General features: G+C 37.4%; 2 protein-coding genes across 7 annotated transcripts in view; one reads left to right on the top strand and one right to left on the bottom strand.

Moving 5' to 3' along the window:
• diaph2 (diaphanous-related formin 2) overlaps nucleotides 1-2,582 on the bottom strand; it is a 288,518-nt gene extending 285,936 nt beyond the window's left edge. Inside the window, exons 1-2 of one of the 6 annotated variants that reach the window (XM_046849151.1) lie at nucleotides 2,457-2,582; nucleotides 694-1,046 (exon numbers count right to left, since the gene is read on the bottom strand). In XM_046849151.1, coding sequence (XP_046705107.1) covers nucleotides 694-780 — 87 coding nt within the window. In that variant the 5' untranslated portion in view covers nucleotides 781-1,046; nucleotides 2,457-2,582. Of the gene's footprint in view, nucleotides 1-693; nucleotides 1,047-1,736; nucleotides 1,908-2,333 lie in introns of those variants that run through there. The other 5 variants (XM_046849150.1, XM_046849156.1, XM_046849153.1 and 2 more) reach the window with 5 other exon arrangements.
• An 11,775-nt stretch (nucleotides 2,583-14,357) lies between these two features.
• LOC124386456 (heterogeneous nuclear ribonucleoprotein A0-like) lies at nucleotides 14,358-16,566 on the top strand. Its single transcript, XM_046850308.1, has 2 exons — nucleotides 14,358-15,318; nucleotides 16,225-16,566. Exon 1 carries the CDS (start codon nucleotides 14,424-14,426, stop codon nucleotides 15,306-15,308), a length of 885 nt encoding a protein of 294 aa, XP_046706264.1. The 5' UTR covers nucleotides 14,358-14,423; the 3' UTR covers nucleotides 15,309-15,318; nucleotides 16,225-16,566.
• The last annotated feature ends 1,976 nt before the right edge of the window (nucleotides 16,567-18,542 follow it).

Below are 18,542 nucleotides of genomic sequence, written 5' to 3'. Positions count from 1 at the left end.
AAAAAAAAGTACCTGTTTTTTTTTTTTTTTTTTTTTTTTTACGAACATTATCGGTATGAATACGTGCGCCATTACACCCCTAAAAAAGAAAGAAAGGGGAAAAAAAAAGAAATTCTATATGTGTATATAAATAATATATAAATGTAAATAAAAAAAAACACACACCTCTCACATAATAGTGGACAATTCATTAATATATAATAATAATATAATTATTGATAGCAAGTTTTGCGTGATTGTTTGGCCAAAAATTATGGCTCCAATCACAATGACAATATTTATGCAAAATATCTAATAAAGTACAGAAATTTTAGAAGGACCAGTTAAAAAGTTGACAACTGTAACTAATTAATAATACCTAATAAGGTTAAAATGTAGGATTTGCATACAAGTAAGCTATTCATGATTCACCCAAAGTGGCATACAAAATAAAGGGGAGGAGAAGTCATGGCATAAGACCATCTTTAGATCCGAACATGTAATGTTACACTAACATTAGCATAGAAAATATCTTGACAAGCATTGAAAAAAGTTATGTGCTGTAAAAACAAGTACTTTTGAAGAAAAGAAGTAATAATAACTGAAAACAATTATTAACAAGCAAGTAAAGAAAATAATAACTACAAGGCCTGTTAACTTCAAACACAGTTTATAAGATTGTACAGCACAAAAGAAATGAAAATATGTACATACCAGCTTTTTGTTTTTACTATCATCCTCATTTGATTTTTTTTTAGGGGGTCTATTGGGGTCATCTGCTCCACTTGCTTGCTGATCCATTTTGAGGAAATGTTTCCCTTCAAATGCTAGTGTCTAGTACTACTTACAAATTCAAAATTTTGGATACTTTAGAAAAAAATCAAGTCCTTAAAAAACAATTCCATTGGAGAGGTTGAGTCAGGCACGTATTCCACTGTATTAATTCACGTTATTAACAGATCCAAATATTTTGCACGTTGATAATGCGTCCAGATAAGGCACGTTGATAATGCTGCTCCAAATGCAGCCCTCACCAGTTCAGAAATGTAGCTTCAGTTTCAGGAAATCTGTCAGGAAATAATTTAGATTATATCATTAAAGTAAGTGCATTTGTTGCAAGTACATGCTGTTCCTTAAATACTGTAATAACAGTGCTACATAAGCTGTAGTCTAAGATTCATGTTGGACGCAACAAGATATTGATCAGCTTGTGCAAATACAGTGCACAGATAAAAGTTAATAGTAACAGTATACTAAACTCTTAAAAAGAAAAAAGATTCTCTCTATTGTACCATATATAACCAAGAACTTTATTAGTCACAACTAGGTCCTTCCTTTTCAATCAAAACAGCCTCATTGCTTGTGGCACTAATTGTACAAGAAACATTCTTTCAGATTCTGGTCCATGTTGACATGGTTTCATAACATGATTCCTGCATATCTTTTAGGGGCACTTTCATGCTGTTAATCTCCCACTCCTCTTGTACACATCCCAAATGCTTTCTAATTCATTCTTATCCGGTAACTGGGAACGCCCTGGGAGAAACTGGGAGACGTTTTTTGCTTTGTGCCATGGTGCATATCATGCCGGATTAAACCATTAGATGATGGGTAATATGGCCTTTGAAAAAAGCATGTCATCTGTAATGATACATAAACAGGCTGTGGAACTCAAGCTTTGATTAAGTGATGATTAAAAAGATGTAAAAAGGATGTCATCAAAACAATCCCCACACCAGTAAACCACATCCACCAACCTGAAATTTAGAAACAAGCCAGGTTAAGTTTAAGGATTCACACCAGAGGCTCCAAATTCTGACCCTCATCAGAAATGAAAATTTCCCAGGCTATGTTTTTCCAGCCTTAAAATGTCTTGGTGAGCCCAATGCAGACTCAGCTTCTGTTCTTGGTTGACAAAAATCGGAGTCTTCTTCCACGGTAGCCCATTTATCGATTCATCATGCTCATTCTGAGATTTTTTCAACAATCACTGCACGGTTAAAAACCCCACCAGTACATACACACATTCTAATGCCAAAATATCGGCTGATTAAAATTGCAGAAATTAATTAGGCGTAAAGGGTATCGTAAAAATATATAAGTATATAACGGCGATCTTATCCAAATCTTTCACGTTTCTGTTCTACAGCACTTAGTAACTCATGTAATTCGTTAAATTAACTGTGTATTATGTAATACAGAGCAGTTTTACAGAGAAATTCAAAGTCTGTGGACAGATAAAATAATAACGGGTTGTTCATTTGTTAGTTAGCTAGTTGGTTAATCGTAAAATATTTCCAAGTGTCACTATCCAAACGGTTATTTTAAAAACAGTAAAATGTCATTCTATTTACCTTAAAATACATCGAACGGTTAGCCTGTATTCACGGAAGAACACGGGTTCACGAATTAAAGGTAGTAAAGTAAAGCAAAAAACACGTTAAATAATTACTCTTAAGATCTCATCCAAAGCTTACCATAACAGTTAAACAAGGCCCACGATTGTTCTGCCTGCTGAGGTTTCTGATTCGCCCCGTGATTCACAGAATCGTCCCACTGAACGGAAGTAGGTGTTTTCAATAGGCCCTTTCCTAAAAAAAAACGGAACTACGTAGGAAATGAAAAAACAATGACTCTCTCTCTCTCTCTCTCTCTCTCTCTCTCTCTCTCTCTATATATATATACTGTATATATATATATATACTGTATATATACTGTATATATATTTTGTAATTTCTTTTTGACAAATGTTTTCAAATTACTAAATTACTACGTTTAATGTACACATTCTATTGTAATATAAGCAATTATATTTTATTAAAAATCATATTTAAACAATCATATTTTGCTTTTGTATAATATATTAACATAAAAATGCACATACATATATGCATTTGGAGAAACTCTCTAAATATAATTTTCTATCCTGACAGTTCATTGTGTTCAATGTTATTTTATATATATATATATAACAATATTATATCAATAGAAACAACTGAAGGAGGGTGTGTTCAAACTCTTGACTGGTACTGTACTGTATACACACACACGCACACACACACACACACACACACACACACACACACACACACACATATAAATAAATATATGTGTGTGTGTGTGTGTGTGTGTGTGTGCGTGTGTGTGTATACAGTACAGTACCAGTCAAGAGTTTGAACACACCCTCTCCTTCAGTTGTTTTTCTTTATTTTTATTGTTTCTATTGATATAATATTTTTTTTTTTTTTTTTCAGATTGGCCAAAGTAGCTACATTTAGCTTTAATGACAGCTTGGCAAACACATGACGTTCTCTCATTAGAATCACAAGGTAGTCCCCTCTGCTGCAGAGGATATGTTTATTAGAATTACCACCCTCAGAAACCACCAATTTACATAAATGCTTCTCTGAGTTGAAATGGCAGACATAAATCTCTGGGAAAAAATTAAAACGCCCCTGCAAAATTTTCAGTTTTATAAGTTTTGTATTAGGTAAAATTAACATTTTCGAAAGAAATTAAACTACCAAATAATGTAATAATATAAACTACCAAATAAACACATTGTCCTTTAAAGCATTTATTTGTAGAAAATACAAAACCCAGCCATTAGGGTTGCACAAGCCAGTGCACTCACAAGCCAATTGCACAAGCCATTTGCACAAGCCAGTGCACTCTTAGTGCCGGTCCCAGGCCCGGATAAATGGGGAGTGTTGTGTTATAAAGGGCATCCAGCGTAAAACATGTGCTAAATCAAATATGCAGACCACAAACCAAAATTTCATACTGGATTGGTCGAGAACCAGGTTACCAACGACCGCCACAGGTATTGTTAGCCAACAGGGTACAGGTGAAAATCGGGCTACTGTTGGCTGAAGGAGGAGAAGGAAAGGAGGAAGACGTCTACAGAGACAGCAAGAAAATGAGAAGTGGAGGAGAGTGGAGGTTCGGGTGGGCACTTCAAATGTTGGTACTATGACTGGTAAGGGGAGAGAGTTAGCTGATATGATGGATAGGAGAAAGGTAGACATGTTGTGTGTTCAGGAGACCAAGTGGAAAGGGATTAAGGCCAGGAACATTGGAGGTGGGTTTAAACTGTTTTTTCATGTTGTGGATGGGAAGAGAAATGTTGTAGGGGTGATTCTGAAGGAAGAGTACAGGCAGAATGTAGTGGAGGTGAACAGTGTGATGAACCTGAAGCTGGAAGCTGAAGAGGTGATGATAAATGTCTTAAGTGCCTATGCTCCACAAGTGGGCTGTGAGATGGAGGAGAAAGAAGTATTTTGAAGTGAGTTAGATGAAGTGGTGGAGAGTGTACCTAGGAAAGAAAGATAAGTGATTGGGGCAGACTTTAATGGGTATGTTGGTGAAGGAAAAAGAGGTGATGAGGAGGTGATGGGTAGGTATGGTCTTAATGAGAGGAATGTGGAGGGGCAAATGGTGGTAGATTTTGCTAAAAGAATGGAAATGGCAGTGGTGAATACGTATTTTAAGAGGAAGGAGGAGCATAGGGTGATGTATAAGAGTGGAGGAAGGTGCACACAAAGATGTTCTTTGTAGGAGATGCAACCTGAAGAAGATTGGAGACTGTAAGGTGTTTGCAGCGGACAGTGTAGCTAGACAGCATCGGATGGTGGTCTGTAGGATGATTTTGGAGGTGAAGAAGAAGAGAAGGAGAGTTAGGACTGAAAGAAGAATAAGATGGTGAAAAATTAAGGAGGAAGAGTGTAGTGTGAGATTCAGAGGTCAGACAGGGGCTCGGTGGTGGTGAAGTGGTGCTGGAAAGTAAAACAAAGAGACATTGTGGTGAAATGAGGAAGTAAAGAAACGCATAAGGAGAAAGCAAAACAAAAGTGTTGCGTTTATAATTTTGTTCTGTGTGTGTGTATATTATATATATATATATATATATATATATATATATATATATATATATATATATATATATATATACAGCGGGGAAAATAAGTATTTGACACATTAGCATTTTTATCAGTAAGGGGATTTCTAAGTGGGCAATTGACACAAAATTTTTACCAGTTGTAGCCATCAAGCCAAATATTAAATTCATATAAAGAAATCAGAACATTTAAGTATACAAGTTGAGTCATAATAAATAAAGTGAAATGACACAGGTAATAAGTATTGAACACACTTTATTTAATACTTTGTAGAAAAGCCTTTGTTGGTGATTACAGCTTCTAGACGCCTCTTGTATAGAGAGACCAGTCGTCTGCATTGCTCAGGAGTGATTCTGGCCCATTCTTCCACACAAATGGTCTTTAAATCTTGAAGGTTCCTTGGGCCTCTTTTATGAATTTTGACCTTCAGTTCTCTCCATAGATTTTTTATGGGATTTAGGTCAGGTGATTGACTGGGCCATTCAAGCAACTTGATTTTCTTTCTTTGAAACCACTTCATTGTTTCCTTGGCCTTGTGTTTGGGATCATTGCTTGCTGAAATGTCCACCCTCTTTTCATTTTCAGCTTTCTGGTAGATGGCAGCAGAGTTTTATCTAGAATGTCACGGTACATTTCTCCATTCATCCTGCATTCAATAGTATGAAGTCTGCCAGTACCCCTTGCTGAAAAGCAGCCCCAAACCATGATGCTTCCACCCCCAAACTTAACTGTTGGTATGGTGTTCTTGGGGTGGTGGGCAGTGCCATTTCTTCTAATAACATGGTGTGTAAAATGACTGCCAAAAAGCTCAATTTTGCTTTCATCTGAACATACTATAGTCTTCCAATAATCCACAGGCTTCTCTAAATGCTCTTTCGCAAACTTTATCCGAACCTCAACTTGCTTTCTGTTCAGCAATGGAGTCTTGCGTGGTGAGCGTGCATGGATGCAATGGCTGTTCAGTGCATTACTTATAGTTTTCTTTAAAACAACAGTACCTGCTGATGATTTAACACCATAATTCCCTCCACACTCACCTCTAAGTGGGAGGTCCTGGGACTCAGCCTGCCGCAGTGTCAATGGATCTCTAACTTCCTGACTGACAGACCACAAGCCGAACAGGTGGGCAAACACACTTCATCCACCCTCACCCTCAGCACTGGAGCTCCCCAGGGTTGTGTTCTGAGCCCCTTGCTGTACTCACTGTACACATATGACTGTGTGGCCACTTCCAACTCCACAACCATCATCAAGTTTGCTGACGACACTGTTGTGGTGGGCCTGATCTCCAACAAAGACGAGACGGCCTACCTACAGTAGGTTAAAAACCTGGAGAGATGGTGCCAGGAGAACAACCTTCTCCTGAACGTCAGCAAGACTAAGGAGTTGATCGTGGACTTCAGCACGAAGCAGAAGCGGTCATACCAACCGCTGACCATCAACGGGACCCCAGTGGAGAGAGTGGACAGTTTCCGGTACCTTGGTGTTCACATCACACAGGACCTGTCTTGGTCCTGTCACTTCAACACCCTGTTGAAGAAGGCCGGGCAGCGTCTGTACCATCTGAGACGCTTAAGGGACTTTAAACTACCCTCTCAGGTGCTCAAAAGTCTTTCTTTATGAATTCAATATTTGGTTTGATGGCTACATCTGGTGGAAATTTTGTGTCAATAGCCCGCTTAGAAATCCCCTTACTGATAAAAATGCTGATGTGTCAAATACTTATTTCCCCGCTGTACCCCATATCCCTCCTGTGCACATGTCCAAATCGTCTCAATCGCGCCTCCCTCACCTTGTCTCCAAAATGCCCTCCATGCGCTGTCCCACTAATAAACTCTTTCCTGATCCTGTCCATCCTCGTCACTCCCAATGAAAATGTCATCATCTTTAGATTTGCCATCTCCACCTCCAGTCTTTTAGTCAATACCACTGTGTCTAAACCATACAACATAGCAGGTCTCACTACAGTCCTATAAACTTTCCCTTTCACTCTTGCAGATAGCCTTCTATCACAAATCACTCCTGCCACTCTTCTCCACCCAATCCACCCTGCCTGCACTCTTTTCTTTTCAAACTTTACCTCAGAGAGTGTGGAAAACTTACCATTTACATCAGTAAAAGTAAAACTGATAGCGATCAGTAAAATAAGACCTACGCCAGGAGAGAGCTGTTCCCTTTAATTCAAACAACATTTTCTAGTCTAGCAAGGAGGATATTATGATCAATGGTGTCAAAAGCTGCACTAAAGTCAAGCAAAATGAGCAAAGAGACAAAACCCTGATCAGAGGCCAAAAACAAGTCATTTGATCACCTTAACTAGCACTGTCTCTGTCAATGATGAGGCCTAAATCCTGACTGATATATTTCAAAAATGTTATTCCTAAGTAAATGTGACCATAACTCCTGTGCTACAACCATTTCTAAAATCTTGGAGATAAAGGAGAGGTTTGATATTGGCCTATAGTTGGACAGCTGACAAGTGTCAAGGTCAGGTTTCTTAATTAGGGGGTGGATAACTTCCAGTTTTTAAGGATTTAGGTACTTAATTGCTGATGGAAGAGTTTATTATTATTATTATTAGAACATGTTTAATTCCTTCTGGAATTATCTTTTTGAAGAAACTTGTAAGCAAAGGAATCGAAAATACATGAAGAAAATAAATGAAATTAAGTCATTCTCTTGAATATGAGTAAAACTTTGTAATTGATTGGCTGTTATAATTACACTGCTGTCTACAGGGTTATTTATAAAATAGTTTGGATTTATATTAATTGTCTGGATTTTTTTGCCTGATGTTTTAAACTTTATTATTTGAATGTTAATGAAATCATTACTACCAATTAATGGTGTGCATGTTAGTGCTTTTATTTTCTGTTAATTTTGCTACGGTGCTGAATAAAAATCTATGATTATGCTTGTAATTTTATGTGAGGGTAGAAAAAGATACTGATCTATCAGCACTAAGAGTTTTTCTATAATTCAGGAGGTTCTCTTTCCATGCTATTTGAAATACTGTCCATTTGGTTTAATGCCATGTACATTCTAATTTCCAGGTGGTCTGTTTTAAGGTACTGTTTTAAGGTTCTGTTTTAATGTATGGTCATTATACCTTCATCTAGAGTGTAACGGAACATTGATTCTAGACATTCAGTGGCCCCATCGAACCCTGTGGGGTCAGACGGAGATCTAATTAATGTTGACAACTCCGGAAGAGTATTGATAAAACTCGCTGCTGTAATTGACGTGAATATATGCTTAACACGGTAACGTGGCGGGGTACTAATGCAATGACTGAGGCAGACTTTAAAAGATGATGTAATGATCTGAAATAGCTTCAGACTGTGGAAATATGACTTAAATTTTTATATTGAATCCAATTGTTAATATTAAATCAGGAGTGTGCCCACCACTATGAGTGGGTCCTATAATATTCTGATTAATTCCTATTGAATCTAGAATAGACACAACTGCTCTTCTTCAGGAGTCTTTCTGATTATCAAAATGAATATTAAAGACACCAACAATTAATTGCTTCAATTATCTATGAAGCCCACATTGTGAGAGAAACTACTCCATCCACCTTCCTAACACACTCTCCTCACTAGTCAACACATTTCCATCTCCATCCTTTATTGCTCTTACTTGCAGCACATCCTTCCCAGCTCAGTCCCTCTGCCTGGCCAATCGGTACAAATACTTTTCTCCTTCCTTAGTGTCCAACCTCTCATACAGCTCCTCATATGCCTCTTCCTTGGCTTTTGCCACATCCCTCTTTACCTGCTGTCGCATCTTCTTGTACTCCCACCTACTTTTTTCACCTCTCTGCCGATCCCAATTCTGTTCCTCCAACCTCTTTCTCCTTATGATTTCCTGTACTTCCTCATTCCACCATCACATCTCTTTGTTTTCCTTTCTATTTCCAAATGTCACACCAAGTATCTTTCTAGCAGTCTCCCTTATCACGTCTGCAGTAGTTGCCCAATCATTCAGCACCTCTTTATCAACACCAAGCCCCTGTCTGACCTCATCCCTGAAACTTAAACTACAGTCTAATCGAAAAAGAATAATAATAATAATCGTCTGATTTATTATATATATATTATTTTCAAATGTCACTTTTTTAGTATGACCTCCCTTTGCACTAAGCACATTTTGATCCTATTCTGATCCTATACTGCCTGTATAATAAAGTTTTCACTCCTCTGTGGAGGCCAGTCTATGGCTGACTGTTTTATCACCTGTTATCAGCTTTTCAAAGTGGAACTGTGGAATAGGTTCTATTGAGTATATCTCTCTTTTCTCTCAACCCTGACCATTTTTCCCTGCTGCAGAATAACACCCCCAAAGCATGTTGCTGCCATCATCATGTTTATACTTTTGGTAAACCTTCATCTATTATCTTGAATACCATTGTGCATTCATAGTGTTAACAACTTACACAATTTGTTTACTGTTCACACTAACTCCACCAACAGAAAAAGCAGAGTATATCAAAGCATACTTGTCTATATAAAATAGTAAGGTACTGTAGTTGTGTTAAATATCTTTCTTTTGGCTTCTCCCATCAGGGGTCGCCACAGCAGTTCATCCGCATGTTTCATTTGGCACATGTTTTTACGCTGGATGCCCTTCCTAATGCCCCATTTATCCGGGCTTGGGACCGGCACTAAGAGTGGCTAGGGTTGGTTCCCTGACCGGGGATCGAACCCGGGCCGCAGCGGTGAGAGCACCGCATCCTAACCACTAGACCACATTGTGTTAAATGTTTATATTAAATTATGCTTGCCATTACATTCTTAGTTGGTACATCTAAGCTTATCTTACATCTTATCTACTTATTCTAAGTTCTTGATATATTACTTTGATTAAAATGGTTGATAATATCAACTTGCCAGCAACTAAGTCGGTTTTTTACATTTTCATTATTAACTCTTACTTCTGTGCCAATGCGCCGCTTTACGGTGCAACTCAAGGAATATTTCATAGTGTGTGTCGTCCTGAAAGTGGTGTGCTTCTCACCCATATGTTCAAGTAAAAGGCTATCCAACTGGCCTTATCTACTGCACATACTCTATGTCCTTGGTCTCACAAGATGATGATTTCCATTTTGTGCAAAAAAAGTTTTTAAAACCATGCAATGAGAGTAAATTGCTCATACATTGCACACCAAAAAAAGATTGCTGTTTGTATTTATATAATCTTCAAAGATTTTGTTGTATCATTATTGCAGCAATTAATATGTTTCAGATGGCAAAAATTATTTTAACATTAACTAATGCATTGTGTAGTTTCTCATTTAACAAACAGCCATGTTAAAAGACATTTCCCATGGTTCTGGAAAATATAGTGTGTTTCAAAGGAGCAAATTATTGAGATTATTAGCATCAATCACTTGTTATTTATGCTAATGGGGAAAACAATTTAGATTCTAGGTGAAAATTCAATAGAAAGCATATTGGTTGCACTGTTGAGCAACTGAAACAAGTACTGTGGTCTGATAAGACCAGATTTACACTATGCCAAAGATCACAAAGCGATGTGCCCATCATGCATAATGCTTTTTATTTGTTTTAATTGGTCTGGCATTATACGTTATGGCTTTAAACAGGAACAGAATCCTTCACAAGAAGCAGACAGTTTATTTGTTTTTGTTTTTACACACACACACACACACACACACACACACACACACTCATATGTTCATAATTTAACATTTTATTCATATTTAAAATTAAAAAAACAATGATAATTGATTAATACATAAAAATGACTACACCCATCCCATGCTACTAGCATCTCTAATGCTTACTATGGAGTTTTGGAAGAGGAATTTTGCTCCATTTTTGTCTTCTACATACTCAACAGACCTGGTCCTTTTTGTCAGATTTTTCATTTCATGATGCACCAACAGTTTTTACTTGTTAAAAGCTCTGAACTTTAGGCAGGCCATTTCAATGCCCAGTCTCTTTAATTACAAATCCATGCTGTTGTAATTGATGCAGTATGCAATTTAGCATTGTATTGCTGAAATATGCAAGGCCTTCCCTATAAAGGCCTTTATTCTAATGGACACATATGTTGCTCTAAACCTGTATATACCTTTCACCATTGATGGTGCCTTTCTGGTGCCTAAACTGAGAACTGAGCACTAATAACAAGCAGGATGGTCTATCTTTTCTTTAGTAGAAATGATGCGACATTCATGGTTTTCATAAAGAATTTCTAATTTCTAAACACAAAACAGTTTTACACTTTGCCTTAGTCCATATTGGCTCAGAGAAGTAAGGATTTCTGGATAATGTTAACATATATTTTCTTCTTTGAATGATAGAGCTTTAACCTGCTTTCATGGATAGCACAGCAAATTGTGTTCAAGACAATAAATATCTGAGCCATTTTCTTTTTTTTTTTTTTTTTATTCGTGCCTATTTTTATTGTAATGGTTCTTGATTGTTGGACGTGTGCCTTGCACAAAGAGATTTCTCCAGATTCTTTGAATATTTTAATGACAATGTATTGTAGATTATATTCAAATTCTTCACAATTTTATTTTGCGGATACTCTTTTTACACTAGCTGAATATATATAATTTTACTGTCTGTTGCCATAAAACCTAATTAATAATTATTGGACAATGTTCCTCCAGCTGTTTCTTTTTAGCAACACTTATTTTCTAGCCTTTTGTTGGACCCAAATATTTTTAACAATATGTCCATCAAATGCAAAATTTTTTTCCTTAAAATAGTTCCCCAATTTAAACAATTGATATGTTTTCTATTTTCTATCATGAATAAAATATGGGTTTATGAGATTTACAAACCAGTACACTCTAGTTTTTACATATTAACTCTTTTTTGGATTCTAATTGGGATTCTACCATGTCATGTACAGTTTCTGTCATACAGTTGGGCAAAAAAGTATTTAATCAGCCACCAATTGTGCAAGTTCTCCCATTCAAAAAGATGAGAGAGGTCTGTCATTTTCATCATAGGTACATTTCAACTTTAGGAGACAAATTGAAAAAAAAATCCTAAAAATCACATTGTCTGATTTTTAAAGAATTTATTTGCAAATTATGGTGGAAAATAAGTATTTGGTCAACTACAAAAAAGCAAGATTTCTGGCTCTCACAGACCTGTAACTACTTCTTTAAGAGGCTCCTCTGTCCTCCACTTGTTACCTGTATTAATGGCACCTGTTTGAACTTGTTATCAGTATAAAAGACACCTGTCCACAACCTCAAACTGTCAGACTCCAAACTCCACTATGACCAAAGAGCTGTCAAAGGACACCAGAAAGCTTGGTGTGAAGAAATCAACTGTGGGAGCAATTATTAGAAAATGGAAGACATACAAGACCACTGATAATTTCTCTCGATCTGGGGCTCCACGCAAGATCTCACCCCGTGGGGTCAAAATGATCACAAGAACAGTGAGCAAAAATCCCAGAAGGGGAGACGAGTACGAGTGTCGTACGCCCCTGGCCACGGCATACGACAGTGTGTACCAGCTTCCGGCATCATTTCACAGTACTGTACATATAGCCTACTCTACTTACGACCAAATCGTGTTACTATGGACAATGAACTGTCTTTTTTCCCACATGTCGCTAATGTTGCTCGTTCTTGTCGATTTCTTCTCTATAACATCCGAAGGATTCAACAATTTCTGTCCATACAGGCTGCCCAGATGCTTGTTCAGTCTCTTGTCATTTCAAGACTTGACTACTGCAACTCTCTGCTGGCAGGTCTTCCCCTGAACGCTATTCGTCCACTGCAAATGATCCAAAACGCAGCTGCACGACTTGTGTTCAATCAGCCCAAGTTTTCCCACACCACCCCACCGCTGCGCTCCCTTCACTGGATTCCAGTAGCTGCACGTATCAGATTCAAAACACTGATGCTTGCCTACAAGGCCAAAAATGGACCAGCACCATCTTACCTCAGTGACCTCATCACATCTCGCACTGCACCACGCTGTCTGAGATCCTCCAGCACTGCTCGACTGGTACCTCCTTCTCTCAGAATGAGAGGTAAGTACACTTCAAGGCTCTTCTCTGTTCTGGCACCGAGGTGGTGGAATGAACTTCCCTAGATGTCCGTGCAGCAGAGTCCTGACTATCTTCAAACGACGACTGAAAACCTACCTCTTCCTGAAATACCTAAATTAGCACTTTCCAAGTTTGTAGAATTCGAGTTATATTTATATTAAGTTTGTAATCTTGCGTACCAGTGTATATTTATTTATTACTAGAGACTCAAAGCACTTTTGTACGTCGCTCTGGATAAGGGCGTCTGCTAAATGCCGCAAATGTAAATGTAAATGTTACGACCGGTCTGTCGGTCCCAATCGTGGTCGTAAGTCGACGACTACCTGTATGTACTTTAAGCAACTATTTGACCAGAGTCAAAATCCATTCATGTATAAGCATACTTGGCTATTAAAGCCTGATTATGATACTAATTCTAAGAATTCTAAAAAAAAAAACTCTTACACAATGCGTTTTGCTTTTGTTGTCCTTTACCCCAGAATAACTCAGAATAACAGAATAACTCAATCAAATGCAAAGTGTGGATTCTTCAGATTAAATAAATATGGGAGTGTAGTCATTTCTATCATATTTCACAACTCGTCCCCATTCATATCCAAATAAATGTATGAAATCTCACCAAATAAAAGTTTTAGACATTTATGTGACAACATATTCAAAGCGGTGTATCTCATTGAATGATAAAAGTCTCTTCTTATAACTACATGTACCACTTATCTGTCTCCTTAGGTATATTATATTAACTTGCGATGTAACGTCATGTCAGAACAGCCTGGTACAGCATATACTCATAAATAATAAAAATTAACAAATATAGAATAAAAAATGTTAAGCAGAACAGAACATGAATTAAAATAAAACCACACTTTTAACACTTTTAAATAAGAAGCTATTTATGAAAATTGTCAGAAAGGTGCTTTAAGCTCTGTGTTGATTTATTCTTTATTATTCCTGTTATCATTTCTTTTGTCACACTGGTGACAGAGAAACATTTGTTGCTGCTGTCTGGTTTTACTCTAATTACTTATTTGATCACTACAAGGATGACGTGGTTAATACAGGTGTATAAATGGATCACTAAATAATGAATGAATAAATAATGGAAAATAGACCAACACGGTGATTAAAATGAAAACAAAAATTCACAATTGAATTATAAAATATGCATGTATTGATATATATTATTTGGTGATCAATATCAATTCCTAATATCTAAACGTGATTATCCGATTTTCAAATGATCGTGATTATCAAATTATTGTCTTTTTTTTCCAAAATGTTTCCTTTTACCAACGTTAAACTTTTATATCATTTAAATCGTTCGTCTTTCATGCATAATAATTGTGCACTAAACCAGCATTTTAAAGATTACCATTAACTTCCGCCGATTTTAACTTTTTAACTAGTGAATTGGAGGTAGGCTTTTTGATGACGTCATTAACGCGACACTGTAAAGTACGCCAGTGTTCTCGAATACGCCGCTAAACGCACGCTAGAATGGATCAGCTTTGCAAACTTTTTGTTGGTGGATTAAATGTTCAAACTACTAGCGAAGGACTTCGTGCTCATTTCGACCAGTATGGGCAGCTTAACGACTGCGTTGTTGTTCAAAATGACCAGCTTCAGCGGTCTCGCTGTTTTGGCTTTGTAACCTACTCCAGCGTTGAGGAAGCTGATGCAGCAATGGCAGCGAGGCCACACACAGTAGATGGTAAAACCGTGGACTTAAAAAGAGCAGTGGCTCGTGAAGACGCGGGCAAACCAGAAGCTCTTGCCAAAGTAAAGAAAATATTTGTTGGGGGTCTGAAAGAAGATATCGCAGAAGAGGACCTAAATGAATATTTTGCCCAGTTTGGTGTAATCGAGAAAGCAGAAGTTATCACAGATAAAGATACCGGCAAGAAGCGTGGCTTTGGTTTTGTACACTTTGAGGACGATGATTCTGCCGATAAGGCAGTCGTGCTCAAGTTTCATTCGATAAATGGGCACAAAGTCGAAGTGAAGAAAGCACTCACTAAACAAGAAATACAGGCTGCTGGTGGAGCCCGGGTTAGCAGAGGCAGAAGAGGCGGCGGAGCAAGTAGAAATCAAAATGGCTTCGGTGGCGGAAGAGATGGTTACAACAGCTACTCTGGGGGCTACGATGGGGGTTATTGCGGCGCATATGGCGGTCCCTACGGAGGGGGATATGAAGGCGCATACAGTGATCAGATGGGAGGCTATGGTGGTAACAATGGCTATAATGACTTTGGTGGTGGATATAACCAGCAGTCGTCTGGTTACGGGCCCATTAAAGGTGGAAACACGTATCGGAGCGTAGCCCCTTATCCTCGCGGTGGGGCTTCTGGATACGGTAGAGGTGGATATGGAGGCCCATGTTAAAACCAACGGGGTGGGTGCAAGTCGTCAGGTTGTCTACACATTTAATCAGAGCTCTACCGGACACGATGCGCCATGTGGTCGTTATTAAATATTGCAAAAAATAAAATGGCGGACAATAAACGCACTTATCGGACAGGCGCATGGCTTCCAAGCGTCCTGACTTGTTCATGCAACTGTTGTGCGGGGACACGATATAGTGTACATTGATCATTCAAAATATGCATAAGCTTGTTAGCTATCTTGTACTTTCATAGCGTTCTGAGTTTCTTCGTTTATTTCTCCTTAAAGCTTGTGTTGAGTCAATGTTTTAGATTACACGCGTTGATTTATCCATTAGGACTGATCCTAGTTATATCCCCCTGTCTGAAACGCCACAGTCGTGTACTGTGCCGTTTTACTAAATCACCTGTCTCTTATTAATATTTTTATTAAGGCAGTCTTACATCATTTTTAAGCATCGTTTATTTACTATGATCTGGTCGCTTTAAGATGCCTTTTATCTCGTAGCATGTAAAACTTGTATTTAATGTAGAAGCAAAGGTAATTGGTTTGTTTTATATAAAATAAATAAATCTTATAGCTAAAGCTTGATCGTACAGTCTAAATCGATTTAGATTTGTTTTTGCCCTCATGAGCGCTTTTTTTATATTACGTTTGAATTTGGTTGTGTGCTTAGTTATGGTAGTGAAAGTAACAATATTAATGGACTTTTTAATAATAAAGTAAAAATATTATGTTGGAATGTAACATTGTGGAAATGAAATGTTTTGTGTTTAGTCTTAAGTAAATACTTTTGGTCTTCATAGCCTCAAAGTCTCTCATGTCAATACTTTTACAAACATTAACACAAATGAAATATTATTTGATATAGAAAATTTTACACTCTCTCTCTCTCTCTCTCTCTCTTTTCCATTAGCATGGACCAAAAATATTGATGACTCAACCACTACCCATAATTGTGTCTAATCAAATGTGCTCCAGAAAAGACCTTGGAGTTCAGAAAAGAAGGTTCAACAAAGAACAACAAATAGCTTCCATAATGGTTAATTGTTTATTTGGCATGTCATCATTTTTGTTTTGTTTTTTAACCTTTTGTTTTGTCAACTTTTTTTTTTTTTTTTTTTTTAAAACTGGTCTGTTCACAAGGTTCCTTAATCAACAATTTCTGAACTGTAAAGATTTTGTACTGTCATTACCTGAGGCCTGGTCCTTGCTTTTATCTCTGGAATATTAAACTTATTAAATAAGCAACCTGAAATTTTGATTTGTCAAATGAATTTGCAATGGATTATAATTTTACCGTCCTCAGGATGTCCTGTTATAATGAGGATGGCAGATGCATTTGTAAATAAGGTTATTTAATAAGCAGGCAGACTAATCCAAATGCCACAAACAAAACACAGAGCAAAGTATTTCGAAACAGGATAAAGTCAATTGAACCATTTATTTGCAAATAAGTCCTTTTAAACTCTTGCTCTAATAAATGTGTAATTGGAAACTGGTGACTAATCAACATGCAAGTTTGTTCATGTGCAAGTGTGTGTTTGGAGCAGGTGTCGGTGGCAGCCATGTTTGAATGCCAGATTATGTGAATACCTCAAGCGATTAATCAACTAGAAAAAAATATTGATTGGGAAAATGCGACTAACAAATTATTAACTCGTTAACTGAAGCTAAATTGTGAGATGTCTGGACTGATCAGATTTTTGTCATTAGTCAACTATACTTATAAAGAAAAGTGGGAAACTGGTATGAATGGAACAGAACAAATACATGAGGTGAGACAAACATGAAAAGGTTTGACATATTTTTAGTGATGTGAAATTTAATTGGAAAAATTATACGCACAAGACATTAAGCAGTGACCACCTTGCGACTAAGGAATGTCATGTAGTATTTTAATTAGCTAAACTATTATATTGACAAATACAGACACCAACTTTGTGTATGTTAGGTGTGTGGTGGAGAAATCCAAAATGTGGCAGTTAAGTATAAGTTTTGTAGTAACCTGTGTTAAACGATACCTTCAGTTCCAGATCACATAGTCAGTTCCTAATTATTTGGACAATCTGTATTTGTATTTGAACAAAAAGTATTTGTCTCTGTACACCACCACCACAATGAAGCATTCCATGCGTGATTTGAAGTGTAGACTTAGATTTAATTCACATCGTTTAACAAAAACAACTGTTTTGAAATTACAGCTTTTTTTTTAATACAGCCAATATATATATCGTGTCTGTTAACCGGGCAGAGTTGACGGCGTGTGTGGTAGAGAAGGTTTGCCAGGTAAATGTTCGCCAATGCGCGGGTTACGCGTTGGCGTCAAGGAAAGATGTGCGTTACTGCGAAGTTGGTGTGTGTCACGGCTTGAGTAGGAGGAAAAGGAAAGCGACGGGGCAGAAGTGAACGAAACATAAAAGAAACCCTTGTCTGTTGAACCATCGCCTGTCGTCTCTTTCTTCCAACCCGGAACCAATGAAAGCTGTTACAGATGTGTCATATACGTGATGTAGCAACTTTAATATAGCAAATCTTGCACAATTCATCTCTCGGCTCAGTGTTGGTCATATTAAAGCTAAAACATCGCCATATAAATATCATGCCAAGCATTTTTTTGGCTACCAGTTCAGTGTTGATCTGCTCGGCGTCCATCTTCGCCTGGTCTCCGCCCTGCACACAGAAAAGTCACGTGACCACACACGCCACACGTGCACTACCTAAACTGAGACTATCTTGTCTTTTTTGTTTTGTTAGCGGTTTTGTTACTGAAAGTAAATTGTCCTATCCACATCGAGTGCAAAGTGTGCAACCTACTGCAAATAGTGCAAACAAAAGACAACAAACAACACGAAACAATATAGGACAGATACAAAAAACCACAAAATGGCGCTTCCAGTAAACCTACAGTACAATGTGCAAAAAAGAACTGTATACAAGAGTGTGCTTAAAATAAACACAAAATGTAAACAAAAAAGGTTGTGCAAAACAGCAAAAGAAGCAGTCAAGTACATGTGCAAAACAGCATGTAAACAGTAATATTGTTATAATAACATAATACTCTAAAATGGGTGGGGCTGATGGCATGGATGTGTGAAAAAAAATGAGGATGTGAGTTCAGATTTGTAGCAGCTCAGTAACACAGTTGAGTGAGTGTGTGTGTGTGTTTCAGTTCAGTTCTGTATGTTGAGGAGCCTGATGGCTTGAGGGGAAAAAACATGCACAGTCTGGATG

The sequence above is a fragment of the Silurus meridionalis genome, chromosome 5 (assembly GCF_014805685.1).
Source record: "Silurus meridionalis isolate SWU-2019-XX chromosome 5, ASM1480568v1, whole genome shotgun sequence".
Classification (NCBI taxonomy): Eukaryota; Metazoa; Chordata; class Actinopteri; order Siluriformes; family Siluridae; genus Silurus; species Silurus meridionalis.
The sequence above is the reverse complement of the archived record's forward strand: the minus strand, read 5'-3'. Positions and strand labels throughout refer to the sequence as shown.